We start from the raw sequence: 17,841 nt of genomic DNA, 5'->3' as shown, positions 1-17,841 counted from the left end.
CTAAAAGCTTAGAGAAAAGAGCAGCACTTCCCTTTTGAAATCCTCACCGTGCAGATCTCTTTTTATAGTTACCAAAGACCTATTTGTGAAAATTTCTTGTTCGATTTTAAATGTTCTATTTGTGAGCCGATATTTTAGGCCAATTATTTGTTATTCGTAAATTTCTGTTCTCATCAATCGATAAATTTAAAAGCTTGAAGTAAATTATCCCTTAATTAATTCGGTGAAGGAGATATTTAAATTAAAATTCCCCACGTGCTGAAACCGAAGCCTGGATTGCCGCCGATCAAACGATTTTTGATCTAAAGAAGAAAACCACGACTACCAAGGAATTTCACGTGAGTTATAAGTCATAAGGGGCCCCAATCTACGCTTCGAAAATATTTCAGTGCAGAAAAACATAAATTTTTCTTCGTTAAATTATTGGCCACGCCGACAAGCGCTTTAGCATTTAAGAGTCTAGAATTTATTCATATTTAATTTCTAAGAATTTGTAGTTGATTAACTATCCTCCGCTGCCTGAACCACGACCCCGAGCAATTTTAAAATATTTTATAATTCATTTTTTCTCACTATTTTTTCAAAACTGTTAAACTTTATCAATTGTAAAATTCTGTTGAATCACGCATGGTATCATGCAAGCACAAGAAATTTTTTAACTATTCTGTTAATGCTAAATTATTATCAACCTGTAAATCAAATTCTGAACCTGCACTGTATGATTACATATTTTATTGTAATATATTTCAGTTTTGTTAATTCGCTTTCTGAGTTCGATTATTTCTTAAGCCTGTCAATTATTGTGTCTGATACGTTCTATATCATCAAGAACCGATCGAATACGATCATTGAAATAATTGAATTGAGCTGGATATTGGAACAGGTCTAAGTGGATGTAGCGAGTGGGGTCAGATCGAGATATTTATTCTTTGTCCTTACCTGCTCATACATCAGCTTTTATCTGTTACCTACCTCGACTTTGGAGCGAATGCATCAATTGTACAGCAGTGGCAGCCATAGATCATATAAATTCCTACAATAGAGTTTAAAACCCGACAAGACTCTGTTCTCGAAATATATTCTGAACGATATTTGGTTCAAATACCGTATTTTAATCCTTCAGAACTTATTAGAGACGCAGTCCCGTAAATTATCTACATCGGGATTTTTGCTCGACCTGTATGATTTTGTATGCTCATTCTTCACAGGTAATAATTTTAAGGTATCCGTATTCAGTGTTTAGCGATCGCTACACTACTTATAAAAATTTCATCACAATACAATTTGTCATTAGAAGAATCAAGGGTGAGCGAGCGTTTAGGCCTCCCGCGATTCCGACAATTGTATTGAATCTTGTAGTGAATCGATCAGTCTGGTGTACACTCAGCGTCCACACACGCAATTACAAAATTTATAGCCGCTACACCATTGACTCAGTACAAGATTCACCCTACATCTGTGAAGCCTTCAAATCACGCTCCACAACATATAAACATATAACATATAACATATAAACATATAAACATATAAACATATAAACATATAAACATATAAACATATAACATATAAACATATAAACATATAACATATAAACATATAAACATATAAACATATAAACATATAAACATAAAACATATAAACATATAAACATATAAACATATAAACATATAAACATATAAACATATAAACATATAAACATATAAACATATAAACATATAAACAAATAAACATATAAACATATAAACATATAAACATCTAAACATATGAACATATGAACATATAAACATATAAACATATAAACATATTATAAACATATAAACATTTGAACATTTAAACATTCAAACATTAAGAGAAATGCCAAACTGTCGACTTGAATCTTGGACCTCACTTTGTTCGGTCAATTATCCACGTAATTAGTTAGTAATTATTTTCATTTTCGTCATGAAGAGGTGACGAAGCAGTGAAAGCATTACACGACGCATTTATATCTTACACGAGTAAGATGCTTAATAGAACAACAAGTGTTATCAGTGCATGTCTCATATGGTCGTCTAATTTCCTTTCATTATTGTAGTTTATGACACGTGAAAACAAGTCATATGCTGGGGACTAGAAAGAGAAGATAGTGAGAAAGAGAGAGATTGAGAGAAAGAGGAAAGAGATAGACAGATTGAGAGAGAGATTCAGATTCCTATGTGTTTAACAAAATAAACTTCATCTCACGTTCCAGTGTTTTAGGATCAGTAAGACCTCGATAAAATCGCATTCAAATTCTTGATCACATCTTACAAAATCCTATCAGTTGTCACTTTTCCCACAAGTTGTCCAAATTACATTTAAATACTCAAAATGAAAGGACGGTACCGAGTAATCTATACTATAATAAAGGAAAGAACTGGCTTAAACCCGTAAGGGATAGAAAAATTATGTTTGACGCATCATCACGTCTGAACTACTAGACTGATTAACTTTAAATTTTGCATGTAGATTCTTAATCTACCGAGGATGGTTATAGGCCTATTTTGAATCCTCCAAGACATCATTAGGTCAAAATTTGAATTTGTTATGCTTCCAGTTGTTATAAGTATGGAAAAAGCTGAACGTTTCTTTTGAAAGGAAAATTAGAAGATGGGTGATTTGGGAATCCTATTCAAAAATGAAAAATAACTGATTTTCTGATAAAATCACAACAAATTTTAGACCCTAAACCGAAAAAGACCACTGAAGATGGCACTGACTGCTCAAGCGCATTGAATCTTGAGTTTGGCTCGAATTAATTATTTGGAACTGACAATATTGTTTTCATTCCACCTCAAATTAACAAGATTCCAGACTTGATAGAAATGGTTAGTGTATAAACCAAGTAGGTTTATTCGACTCCTTCAGGAATATGAGAGATTTGGTGAAGAAGTTATACAGGAATAATATCTGATTGTAATGTTGGTAATTAAATTTGTATTATCTAATATTCCTTATCTCTCAATGAACCATTGTCCATATCTGTGCAGGAAATACAAGACAATGATTCTCCAAATCAGGTATCATAATATATTAATTCACACACATAAAACTGATAACAAAGGCCCGGTTGCTCAAAAGCAAGTTAAATTTTAACCGTGATTAATTTCACGTAAACCAATCAAAGAAGGATTTCTTGAAAAGACGGCTTCTCGAATTGGTTCTTGTGAAATTAATTATGGTTAAAATTTAACCAGCTTTTGTTAAATTGATTTTTCAACAAAGTAAGAATCCGCTAAGGAGAAGTTGTACAAAATATCTCTTTTACTGGTGACTAAATAAATATTCAGGTTGGAAAATCAGCTGTGATATTTAGTCACCAGGGATAATTCGTATAAGTTTTCTTTAGTGGATCGTTACTTTGCTAACAGTCTGTTGGATCATGTATAGGGGTCTTCTGCTATCACCACCTTTCTCTGACGAGAGGTGGCAAATAAAAATACAATTTATCACAAGATAATCAGTAAAACCTAGATATAAACTCATTCGAATAGTTATTCACATCTCACAAAATCCTATCAGTTGTAACTTTTGCTACTAAGTTGTCCAAATTACAGTTAAATACCCAAAATAAAAGTTAGGCACCGAGAAATCAGGAACAGAAAAGCTTAAAGTAGTTGCAAGTTGTCTCGCTAGATGGTGCAGTGCAACGCGTTGCAAATCATCGATACAAACTGTGGGATACTGTATCACATGTGAGTCCACCCTGGCTGTCAGCATTCCTTATGAATAGCATAAATTCTTCTTATTCAACTAATGCTGACATATTAAAGTGAGTCTAACTCAGTTCTAATCTATATAAAAGCGAAATGGCACTCACTCACTGACTGACTGACTGACTGACTGACTGACTGACTGACTGACTGACTCACTCACTCGCAGAACTGAAAATCTGGTGTGGCTCACTCACACAACTTCCCTTGCCGTTATGAAAATTGATCAACTGACGCTAGTGTTCTCGCGCATCTCAAGTCTAGACACACGAAGTCTGCTATCTCTTCATAGTGAATGATTAAACAGTTGCCAACAGTTTGCAATTGAATAATCTTATTTTCTCGAATTTTGAGCTTATTTTCAATTGTAGGTGAAAATGCTACTGAACATTAATTGTAGTGATTTTTATGCTCAATCTTTTCCAGTTAAAATTTTTTATTTACATTGTATCTGAAGCCTGATAATTGGGAATCTGAAGTCAAACTTTTTCATAGATCTGGCGATGCTCCTGAAATTTTCACAGATATGGGACTTGAAGCAGTTGATAGAGCTTATCAATGAATTTTTTAGGTATGAATTTGATCAAAATCGTTGGAGCCGTTTTCGAGAGAATCTCGAAAAACCCTGTTTTTGACAATATTTTCGTCATTTTAGCCGCCATCTTGAATTGCATTTGATCGAGATTGTTCGTGTCGGATCCTTAGAGTGTAAGGACTATAAGTTCAAAATTTTAAGTTATTTCGTTGGTTGGGAGATGAGATATCGTGTACTCAGAGGCACATACACTCATACACACACACACACACACACACACACACACACACACACACACACACACACACACACACACACACACACACACACACACACACACACACACACACACACACACATACAGACCAATACCCAAAAACCACTTTTTCGGACTCAGGGGACTTTGAAACGTATAGAAATTTAGAAATTGGGGTACCTTAATTTTTTTCGGAAAGCAATACTTCCCTTACCTATGGTAATAGGGCAAGGAAAGTAAAAAGGAGCCTCCTTCATACGCCAATTTAGAGTAAAAATCAGACTATAGAATTATTCATCATAAATCAGCTGACAAGTGATTACACAGATGTGTGGAGAAGCCAGTCTATCGCTGTATTTCCATAAGGTATAGTTTCAATCAGGTACTTGTGGATGAGAATACTGCGTGAGGTCTACTGTTCACAGAACTACTGGTATCCATCTAAAAATACTTCTACCTATCATTGAAATCTGTTTTTGAATTTTTTTTTTTCAATTTGATATGAATAATTAGCACAATATCAACTTCTCAACTACACAAAAAGAGTTAATATCATTGTTACTGGTATTGTTATTGTTTTGTTGTATATTGTTTCTTCTTATCGTATTTTCATTCATCCACACCCTCATAAATTTGAGATTACAACACCGAGGATTCAGTGTAAGATTTTATACATGTGTGACGTCTCCGTCTGGGGCATTATTCAAGTCAAAAAACCAGGAACCCTCCAAGGGGCGTTACATAATTAATTTGCCGACGCAACGATTAACTAATTATTTGAATAGATTAATTATTTGAATTATTTATTAATTTAATTTGTTCGAATAAATTGTTATTGAAGACAGATTACTCACATTGAACGTGGAGCGAAATGAGCTTGCTGACGGCTGGGGGCACCTCGTTGGTAGCAATACACACGTACTTGCCACTCTGCATCCGATTGACGTTGGTGAAATGAATGATGGGGCCTACAACATGTGAGTCACCTGACGAGGCGACCAACTGGCTGCTACTTGGCTTGCGAGTGTCGCCTAGTGAAGCGACCAAGTGGCTGTCACTCTCATTGCGAGTGTCTCCATCCTTTGGTGAGGCGACCAAGTGGCTGCCACTCTGCTTTCTCCGCTTGCTCTGCTTTCTCATTGCAGCGAGCAAGTGGATGCCACTCAGCTTGCGACTGTCACCGCCGCCTGGTGAGGCGACAGAGTGGCTGCTACTCTGTTTGCGAGTGTCGTCGTCGCCTGGTGAGGCGACCAAGTGGCTGCCGTTCAACACCACGTTTTGGTTATCCTCTCGCTTCCAGGTCACTTTTGGCATGGGCACTCCGACAGCGTTGCAAGTCAGGTCGGCGTCACCTCCTTCCTGGACAATCACTTCGTAACTGGTGCCTTCATCCTTGATGTCCGGCGGAACTGCAAACAAACAAAGGAGGAAATTTCATTACAAAACTATTGAATAGATTCAATTGACTAGTAGTTCTGCGAACAGTAGACCTCGCTCATGAATAGCCTACAAATTTCAAACTAATGAGAAGGGCCATTAAGAACGTTTGAATGGCTTCCAGCCCTGGCGTTGGAGGAGCATAGTTCGGGAGTTTGACACTCGTAGCGCTGAGTGTAGTGAAGCTTGCAATGCAATCTCTCTCTTCCACCACTTTACCACCAGATCACTTCCCCTCGCAAGAGAGGGTAGTCGAAATAGTAAGTCTATCATGAAAGAACTCACCCCCAATGAAAAGTACAGTATATTGTGAAGATTTATCCATGTCATCTATTATTTTCTCCATTGAAAGTAATAGAGACATTGTTTCCAGGGACACCGGACTTATAAATGTATCCCAAGGAGGTACCTTCATATCGTCCCCATATTTACAATATTACAACTTTTCTAACAATAAATTAATCATAAGAAATCGGTCAACTGACAGAAAAATGGAAAAATTAAAAAATAAATGTTATGTGAGAGGTCTAGTGAGCAATATAGGCATTCGTAGAAGAAGGAAGGAGACTCTACTGAAAAAGGCAGAGAATAATGATAATAGTGATAATGATGATGATGATGATGATGATGACGATAATGATGATGAAGAGATTGTTGCCAAAAAGAGAATGAGGAAAAATTCTAGAAACATTATACTTTTTCCCAAACATGATGGTGAAAAAATTCGCGTTTTTCGGAAGTTTCTAATCAATTCCCTTGCTATTGGAGAGGATTCATATAAGCGATGGGTGAAAAGAGAATCAAATCAACTTGATGAGAAGGAAAAAAATGTGTCCAAACAACTTCCACCTGGGAAAAAGAAGAAATTGGATGATGTTTCCAGTGTTAAGGATTGGCTTAGTCTTCTGCCAAAAGTTCCAAGTCACTACTGTAGAAAATCATCGAGAAAAATTTATGTTGAATCCGTATTTCGATCCACATCACACATGTTTTGCACTTATCAGAAGTGGTGTCAAGAGAAAAATCGCCTTCCTGCAAATCTCACTTCATTTAAAACTATTTTGAAGGACGAAAATATGCTCCAAGAAAAGACCAGTGTGATGTTTGTTGTGGGTTCAAACTGGGTTCAATTCCAGACAACATCTACCAGAACTATCTGAAAATAAAGGATGCTGCAAGGAAAGATAAAAACATTGCTAAGGAGTTGGCTAAAAATAGCAATAGAGATTTTTTGGTAATTACAATGGATTTGCAAAGTGTTCTCTTAGCTCCAAAAACACTTGAATCAGCAATGTACTATGAACAGAAACTACAAGTGTGAACAAGTCTCAACAATGGTGTGAGAGTGTGGAAGACAATTTAGTTTTAAGTTAGTCATAAGATTAGAGGTATCAATTATTGTAAAGAAGAACAATAGCCGGCTGTACTTTGAACGGCATCGGTCGATGTAGGCAGCAGAACTGCTGCCTCAGCGGTCAATGCCGTCTTCCTGGTTGCAATCCACGACATTTCCACTGTGTAATTGTCACTCGGAAAGAAAATTAATGTTCTTATTCATTTTCTTGTCGACTGATAATTCCCTGATGAATCGTTTGAGGGCGCCAGCTTACGGACCAGGTTGCCAAGAGTTTTCCACAACCTGTGGAAAATTTCGGTGAGCTCTTGGTCAGTCAGTGGGCAGCTCTCGAGATTGAAGGACGGGTTCCTTAGTGGAGATGGATGTCGCGATTGTGTTGGTGTGGGGTGAGTGACTGAAATTCAAAACTATTTTTCACTTCTGTTTTTCGGAGGAACATTATTCAAAATTTGAGCAACCTATTTTTATTTTAAATTTCAAACTTAAACTTTGTAACCTGTGACACTCAGAGTTACAGCCGGCACGTTCTTCTCCAGTGTAAATTTGTTAGGTTATTTAAGCAAAAGAATGTATTCAATTATATTTGAGAACTAAATTTGAGGTTAGATTATAGTTAAATAAGGAATTAAGTTAGGGTGAAATAAGACAACATTTGCTAATATGATTTGTAGAACAAACGATTGATTTGGTTGAGCGAACTCACTAATTTTGCTCTAGTAGTAGGAGACAAGATATCTATTTCACATAATTAAGTTTTTGATTTCTTGTAATTTTCTGAAATTTTGGCTGTTAAAGTTTGATTGAAATGCTAATATAATTATGTTATCCCGTTCTAGATCGATAGTATCAGTTATAATTGCTGTGCTACTTCCTGATTAGATGCATTTCAACTGTTATAGTATTGTACGGTAATTATTTTAACTATTTTGCTAAGGTTTTATTGAAATTCTAATTTATGTTATACCGTTTTAGATCAAATGTATCGGTTTTAATTGCTGTGTTATTTCATGATTAGATGTATTTCAACTGTTTTAGTATCGTAACTATTTTAACTAGTTTGTTAAAGTCGAGAAGTTAAATTTGAACTCCCGAAGTGGATTTATTGTGGGAGCAGTTAATTAGTTCCACAGTGTAAAACAGGAACAATTCAGCGATTCCTTCTTGAAAAATATATCAAATTCAAATATATCCAGCAAAAGTCTTGGGAAATTTATTGAAGGTCATAGTAGAATAATAGTGTCAGTTCTGGTCCTTATTGGTTTCCATCCTATTTTGTATTTATTGTCCTATACCAACTTAAATCTGAAATAATCTAAATTATTGTTTTTATTATTTTGTTTTGTTGTTGTTGAAACTTTGTTAATACTCAATAGTAGTTTAATTTTGTGGGTCCTGGGACGGACCCAACCGGTAGCGTAGTTCTGCCCATTCTGTCCCCTTCTAAGGGGAAGAGGTCTCCTTGTACCTTGGCAGTCCTTTGACCTTATATTGAACTAACATGAAAACATTTTTTTTTTGTTTGAAAACTTTAAATTTTTTTTTTACTCTTCAATTGATTCATTTACTTGATCTAATTTTTAAGTGATTCATTACTTTGTGGTTCCGTTAGTAAGTTTTAGATTTAAGGAAGTATTGCCCCACAGGAAGGGCGTAGATTATAATAGATTTGACTCAATTTTCGGTGTTTCGCTGCTGTCCACCCCACAAGTATTCGGTTACAATGGTAACGTGACACTTTATGTATGGCATGAGGGACAAGGAGGAGTATCAGCAAATGAATTCACCTCTTGTATCATAGATTTCCTGGAAAACTCTACTTCGAAACGTGTAATGCTCATTTCTGATGGTTGCAACGCACAAAACAGAAACAAAGTACTGGCTAGTGCACTCCATGACTTCAGTATTAGTAAAAACATTGAAATAAAGCAACTGTTCCTTCAAAAAGGGCACACAATGATGGAAGCAGACAGTGTACATGCGACACTTGAAAAATATTTCATCCCACCTATCAATTCACCAATGGACTACATTGCAAGGATGCGACAGGCAAGGCCAAAACCGCCTTACGATGTTAAGGTTCTAGACCACAGATTCTTCAAAAACTTTGAAGCCCAAGAATCAAACCTAGTGTCACTCAGACCAGGACGTAGATCGGGAGATCCAGTTTTGACTGACATTTGCAGGCAGAAATTCAAACCATATGGAAAAATCTATTATAAGATAGACTTCGAACAAGAATGGGAAGTATTGCCACAGAGGCGAACAGCAGCAGCTACTGCCTCCCCCAAAACCTCTCTACAAAGCGCCACTAAAAATAAACGAATCCAAGTATCGAGATCTTCAATCTCTAAAAACAATGATACAGAAAGATCATCATTCATTCTATGATAATCTAGCATACAAACCTGATAACAGGAAAAAATCAAATCAAAATAGGTGCACAGAATATACTTCCCATTCTTGTTCAACAGATTTGATATGGAAATATGATCATCTAAAGTTTGAAAAATTATGTTCAAACTTGATAAAAATCACTTTTTAATGGAAATAGAAGTACTCACATAGTAGTAACTATTTTCGACCTGTTGTGGTGGTCATCATCAGACTGAACAGTGAACTCTGCTCAAGGTTATGGTGTGGAAGGTGGTTGGAGGAAAGGGTGGGGAAACACACACCACAACACCACAACAGGTCGAAACTAGTTACTACTATGTAAGTACTTCTATTTTCATTTAAAAGTGATTTTTATAAAGTTTAAATTTATAAGTGAAAAAAAGAATGGATTCACAACATCAGAAAAATTATGCTTTGACTTTCATGATTTTGATTTATATTCTGCAGAATCCTTATATGATTATTATTTTTACATGTTTTTCTCATTGAGGCTATTCTTCATATTGCAATGAGTTTCTATGTTACAATATGAAACTATTATTATTATTTGATACTTTCTATTCATGTGCTTTTTGGACTCTTATTATTTTTTGTGTGTATGGAAAAGTATTCAATTATTCGATGCTTGAGCACTACAATATAAGTACCTAATCTATGTTATCTAATTACTAATTGTTAGTAAGAATATACTACGGTAATAAACTACACCATCCAGTTATGATTGTTTTTATAACTTTTCATTTATTGAAGCTTTCCTTTACTTGAAAGGTTTTTGTATTTTGTTTTTCTTTTTAGTCTCAAACTATGGAACTGTAGTTTTTATCCAAGCTTCATCAATAATTTAGAATAATAGATTCGATGAAATAATGTACTTGCTCACTAATTTTTCCATGCAGTTTATGAAGAGATTTTTCAGTTATTATTATTATTATTATTATTTGATGTTTATTATGTGTTCAACATTATTGATTATTTTACTTTTGTCCATAACTTATCCTACAATGAGTCATAATAATTTTGAAAAATCGTGTTTGAATCAAAATGTTTGAACAAATTCATCAATTTAATTTCGTTAAACATCTATTGTGTAACTTGGAACGAATACTAGAATGTACTTATAGTATCTATGTTGCATTAAACCAGTTTTGTCATCAATTTTGCATTCTATTTTTTCAAACTTCAAACTTTTACCTTTGTAGACTGCAATTAAATGTTCATTTATTCTAATTTCAAATATAACTATAATGATTTGGATCAGGTGGATTTTGAAGACCGGCTTATTAGACCGTATTCTTTCTAACTTCACAGTATTGGTGTAATGTGTAATCTATCCTATGTGGAGATTCACAACAAAATAATACCTCCTATGTGCTGCAAGCTCGGTTTTTGTTCAATATTCTATTTTTTTGTAAACGAAATAGATTAAAAATGAATAAGAAAATGGAAAAATGAGTTCAGTTACAGAAGAAAATTAAAACATGTGAAATACACCAAATGATATTTGAGTGAATCAGTTTTTTATACCTCCTGAAAAAAATGCGTTTTGTCACATAAGAGATATTTCCCGGTTAACGTCGATATGCAGTAGGCAATTTAGACGATGAAGAGACTGAAAATGATTCTAAATAAGATGGGTTTGTTGGTGACAATGACAGGAGGTTGCTAATGATGTCTTCCATGAAAAGTGGATTCAGTGTTATGGCGGCTTGTTATGCCTATGCAGAATGTTTATGCTCACAAGTCGGTTTCCGATCTCATACACATACTAAAACGAAAACAAGAGCTAACAAACTGAAGTGTGAGATGAATTACTTTTAACACGGCTCTATCTCGAAAACGGAGAGGTCCGATGCTCTATCCTCCACTAATCGCTCTCACTACCTAGCAGCATTCTCCTTCTTTTGTGTCTGAGTGAGGGAGCTTTGTAACGCGATGCGGCAACACTCCCCTCCATCTATTGCTGGCGATGCTCCAAGAAGGGAACTGGTCAGCAGGTATATTGGTTTGTGTATGTTAAAGAGATGTTTTCATCACAAGAGCATGAAGCAACATGACACGGCGCATCCAATTGTGCGCAGGATGTCCGTCTGTGTCTATGCTACAAACTGTGGAAGGAGAAATGGGTTTCTCCTCTTCATGTTAAAAGTAATTTATCTCGCACTTTAAGCTGTGATGTCTCCGGCCGGTTCGGTAGGTCTAGAAACTATTCATCTATGAAACAGGGAAATATCGTGTTGAAAAGGGAAGAAATGGTGCAATCAAGTGAGAAGTTTTCTTCAATTATTAATAAATACAGTATGATTTGGAGCGGCTCAGACGTTTCAAGGTTCACCGCTGACAACTCTTGTCATCTATCGATAGCATTCCAACGATACCATTCATTCAATACAGCACATTATAGAGCGGCACAATTTACATTAAAACCGGAGGTCTTATCAAAAATCGTTACACATAGGTTTCTGCGCCTTGTTTCAAAGAACTTGTATACCAAATTTCATCCAAATCGGAAAATAACTGCGACTGTAACTGCGGTACAAACAAACAGATAAAAGCCGATCGAGTCTAAACTAAGACCTCAGCTCCGCTTCGGTCAATAAATTGATTTCATTTATTATACAAATAAAGACATTGATGTGATAACATTGTTCGATGAAAGACTTGAGTAATCCTTTTGTTGAACAAGATCTGGGTAATGCAATTCAAAATTGATTGGAATGTGAAGATGCTTACAGACTTATGCGCCACAAACACGTGCAATTCACCTTTCAAAAGCTAATTCTATGCTTATTATAACTGTATCTTATATGATACCTCAATTCATATTAGAAGAAGAAGTGTAATATAGAACAAATACAAAAACATCTAAAACCAATATAATATGTATATTTCCTTCGAAGAACTGCTACCTGTACTGAATAATTATTATTAAACGAAAATCCCAATTGAATGCTGTAGATCACCCCGAAGACATCCGCTACTTCAAATATTGACAACAGTGTAAACAGCTAGATGGAAATTCGATGAGCGCTACTATTCAAAAATTATTTGTCAGCCCGGGAATCAAACCCAGTACCTCCAATAGCCGTTCAGGAATGCTTACCCTTACACCAAACTGACAATCTCTGGATGAAATCTCCGGCAATTAGGAGGTACTGGTTTCGATTCCCGGGTTGACAAATAATTTTTGTATAGTAGCGCTCATCGAATTTCAATCTAGCTGTCTACCCTGTGGTCAATATTTGGAGTAGCAGAAGTCTTCAGGGTGATTTACAGCATTCAATTGGGATTTCAGTTTAATAATAATTATTTATTAATTAGCATTTGAACAATTGCAACTTCCGATTTATTTCCATCTGTGACCTGTACTGAACTTGTATCTGTTATGGTTACTTGTGACATGAGGTATAGACTGAGCTACGTTTATTTTTTTATTGGAATAGAATTCAAATTTATTTGTGCAATATTGTATAAGTGTAGATTCTATTCCTGTGCTATAATAATGCATCTGAGATTGAGAGTAAGAGAGACGGTTCGGAAGTCCATGATTAAATTTAGAAAACATCCTGTCCATTTTGAAATGTTCATGACTATTTGACAACCTGTACAAGCAGAAGACAGATGGAGAAAAATCAAAAATTCTATAATGAATCCGTTTCACCACTCCAACTCCAAGAATAATCCAGAAGAAATCCATGTCCAACTCGTATTTTTCATACAGAGATTGAACCAATCTCACGAACCAGAATTAGGAATAGTAATTTTGAAACATAGATCGCATCTCATGTCGAGGGAGATGAGATATTTGGATGTGTGTGTGTGTGAGTCACCCTTGCAACTTCTGTGACACGTCCATTAATTAATGGCGTACCTTAATAGCTTTCCTACCACCCCCCACACATCACTATCGCCAGACAATTTTCGAAGGGAGTGCTTTGTTGAGGGGGGAGGGAGGTTTGATCCTGGAGGATTGGTTTCATGTAGATGCTTAATAGATGCTCTCACCATGGGGTGGTCGAGATCATAGACAAAAGATAGCATAAGAAGATATCCCATGGTATAGGTAGTTGATGCTCCGATGGCAATTTATCGTTATCTCAATACGATTTCTGTGTACTGTTAGGCTCAACTCACACTTAAGAGTCTCAGGTCGAGAAGAGACTTGACTCTAGTCGAGAGCATGTGTTTCCAAATGGTGACGTCGTGGAGACTAGAATCGACTGGTCTGAGTGTCACCATTTGGAAACACATGCTCTCGACTAGAGTCCAGTCTCTCCTCGACCTGAGTCGCGTAAGTGTGAGTTGAGGCTTACTGTTTTTACCGGGTGAGTGTGTAAGAACGGCACAGTATGAGAGACTACCAACGTCACATAGCTCCACCTAAAACAACTACTATAGTGAGGTCCACGTTATAATGGCAGTTGAGAAACATAGGAGAAAAACATTGCCGAGCCTCTGTCTTGTCAATGCCTTCTATAGACGGTAGCAGATACAGGTTGATTGATGTAATCATTCTCGTTAGAAATAATCAATTATATTTTATCAAGCAATAAATTATATTTCTTAATAATTTGATAATGAATTTACATAATTAGAATGAAATAATTCGTTAATTGATTTTTTCTTTTTTTTTAGTCATTATTCTTATAAAACACTATAATCCTAATACAATTATGACATTTGAGGAAAAACTAGGCTCTGCCTGTACTATTTCTCTCTAAAATTTTGATGAAATGTTGATGTTGTCGAAAAGTTAAGGTTATGTAATCACACACTGGTTCCCCACTTGATTTCCGGTCCAGGAGTAATGATTTGAAAATTATGAATTTCTAAGGTTGATGTTATACTCTGAGGGCCGTTTCCACAGTAAAAGCAATGTTCTTAGAATACAAGGTACTGGCCACGCGCATCTCGATCTTTTAATGATCAGATGATCGGTGTGGCGTCATTCTATTCTTCTATTCTAGCTCTATCTATTCTTCCTATCTTTTCAATGTTGAATTGAGCGAATTTGTAAATTTTTTTCTCGAAAAGTTAATAACTTTCAAGTCCCATCGACATCTCCTACGATTCATTCTTCAATTTATCTAGAAATTCAATACTTATGGACGGCTGGATCTTTCAGAATGATCGATTTTGTATGAGCCTGCACATCAAATACCTGTTGCTCTCTTATTGGAAATTAACATGCTCTCCCTGGCTCTTCTCTAACTCAATTACTCAATGCTAATGAATTTGATGAATCGATCATTAAATAAGGGATTGAAAACGTGAAAACATTGATTGTACTTCAATATTATTTCTCTCACAATCCTTTATCTTGTCTGTGTACTGTATATTATATGTAGAATCAATAGAACAACTTGCCCAATCCCTTAGAAGGATCTCTTTTCTCAGGAAAACTATGGCTTTCACATACTTGATCAGGAAATAGTTTTCTGGTTGTATCTATCTAATTGGAAACTACAACAAAATATGAGGACGAATATAAAAGGGGAATCGTCAATAATTGAGAATTGTATTGAATACTTGCTCTCGTATTGTGAAACACATATTTCTTATCTACTCTTTGTGAGAGGAATAATTCTCAATTGATACTTGTTCTCTTATTGTAGAACTCTCATTCTTTATTATTTGTGAAAGGAAACCCAACTCTTCATGGTCCAATAATAATGTATTTAATAAAATGAATCATAAATTGAAAAGTATACGTATGAATATGAATGCATACTATAAGTATCCTACAATATATTCCTTCTAATAATCTTGATAATTCTCACGAAAAGTGATCGGTTGAATGTCTGTTTGAGAGACTACGAAAGGATGACAACCTCTTCAACCAACTCAGAGGGCATTTAGGGCTATTCTAGAAATTGAACTCTCATACACTTAAAACAGGATAATGTGTGCTAAATTCCAATTCTTTTCAACCTCCACATTATTTTCCTATAACCGGAGGGATAATAGTTGGACATATTTCAAGATATGTTTTCAAATTGCAATTTATTCAGTTTATAATGCACTTATGATGTGAGTTTTATACTATCACCCCATATACTCTCTGTTGTTCCATATTGGGGCTTTCTATCAAGAAAGTGAGTGATGTATATATGAGTGATAAGGAATAAATAAGGAATTAAATGCTATCGTATTCTAGGTACCTCGAGTCAATGCTTCAACTGAAGTCAATCAGCTGGTGGCTTGAACTGGAAATGAACCACATTTTGATGAACGAGACTTGATATTATGAATTAAATCCCGTTTAAGATGGAATTTAGTTTAAACTGATACTGTGGAAACGGCCCTTAATGAATCAATAATGTAACACAATAAATTAAAAATTTGAGAAATATTGCACATATTTGAAATATTCGAATACAAAATCAAGAATCTGGTGTGGCGCACTCACACAACTTCCCTTGCCGTTAAGAAAATTGATCATCTAGCGCTAGTGTTCACGCGCATCTCAAGTCTACTATTGAAAGATTTGAGCCAGTTGGTGACAGGACTATCACGCTGGAGACACACGAGGTCTGCTATCTCTTCATAGTGAATGATTTAATAGAATCAACAGTTGCCAAAACTTTGCAATTGAATAATCACATTTTCTCGAATTTCAAGCTTATTCTCAATTTTACTGAACATTAATTGTAGAGATTTTGATGCTCAATCTTTTCCATTTGAAATTTTTCGTTTAAATTATATCTGAGACCTGATAATTGAAAATCTAAAATCAAATTTTGCTTGGATGGGCGGAGCTCCTGAAATTTTTACAGATATGAGACTTGTGGCAGTTGATCGATGATTATTTTGGGTATGGATTTGATCAAAATCGTTGGAGCCATTTCCGATAAAATCGCGAAAAACCCTGTTTTTGACAAAATTTTTGCCATTTCAGCCGCCATCTTGAATTGCTTTTGATCGAACTATGTGAAGTATTGTGACTAGTCTTGTCTTGACTACATGAGGTGTGCTCACCCTAAGATTCAAGATACATTTCTCTTTATGTTTAAGGGCCGGTTTCCGAGCTCGGGATCTAGCGAAGTCCTAGACTTTGAACAGCTGAAGTCAGAAAATTAGCTTTCCAAAACGGGGCGTAGTCGCAGCTTCTATAACAGTGATTGTAGTTTTTATTTTCTCATTTCTATAATTGGGAACGTTTTACCTTAACGGAATTAGACATTTCTAAATAATTCAAAATAGCTGATAGCTGAAACTTCACACTCGTTTGTCTTCAATTTTCTATGACAATGACTGCGACTACGCCCCAATCTGAGAAGCTAATTTTCTGACTCCAGCTATTTAAAGTCTAGGACTTAGCTGAATCCCGAGCTCGGAAACCGGCCCTAAATGTTTATATTTATGTTCCGCATTTTCGGCGAAACACAGCGATAGATTTTCATGACATTTGACATGTATGTTCCTTTTTGAATTTCTCGTCGACGTATATATAAGGTTTTTTTGAAATTTTGCATTTTAAGGATAGTACAAAAGGGAAGGGAGTCTCCTTCTAACGCCAATATTACCGTAAAAATCAGACTATGAAATTATTCATCATGAATCAGCTGTTGAGTAGATTATTAATTGCATGCAATAGCGCATGCAATTAATATCTCAATGTAACTTTGTGAACTATTAATTGCATGCCTTATTGGATGCAATTTTTATGCACTATTAAATGAACTATTGATTGCATGCAATAAATAACTAAAATAACATAATATTGTCTCTCGACCTTTCTCTGCTTTGAACTCGGGCTGACCTGTTACCAGTATGTCTTGATGGAGATTAGCTTTTGATGTTAGCATTTTTGATACACCAACCCCAACAGCTATTAGCCGTTTTCAAACCGATATCTCGCCGACACGACATACAGACAGGATTTACTCTGATGGACAGTATAAGAGGAAGCTGTGGTTTAAACTGCGCGAGGTCTACTGTTCAACGAACTACTATTTATTTGTTAGCCATGAAGGAGGTTCACACTACCCCACCGATTGAGAAAGAGCTGTTGTACCTTCGTTTCAAATTATATGGCGAAGATGGGTCATACTCCCCCGACTTTGGCACTTCCAGCTTCAGGTCGTCTCCCTCCTGTTCATTCTCAACCTTCCGGCAGTCTCGCTGTTGTAAA

At 35.6% G+C, this 17,841-nt stretch overlaps 1 protein-coding gene across 1 annotated transcript in view; it reads right to left on the bottom strand.

Moving 5' to 3' along the window:
• LOC120353064 (protein amalgam-like) overlaps positions 1–17,841 on the bottom strand; it is a gene marked incomplete in the record, with an annotated part of 512,682 nt that overhangs the window by 106,526 nt on the left and 388,315 nt on the right. The window contains 1 exon segment of the mRNA XM_039435585.1: positions 5,377–5,931. Coding sequence (XP_039291519.1) covers positions 5,377–5,931 — 555 coding nt within the window.

Source organism: Nilaparvata lugens, chromosome 9, assembly GCF_014356525.2.
Source record: "Nilaparvata lugens isolate BPH chromosome 9, ASM1435652v1, whole genome shotgun sequence".
Classification (NCBI taxonomy): domain Eukaryota; kingdom Metazoa; phylum Arthropoda; class Insecta; order Hemiptera; family Delphacidae; genus Nilaparvata; species Nilaparvata lugens.
This window is presented reverse-complemented; position numbering and strand designations above follow the sequence as displayed.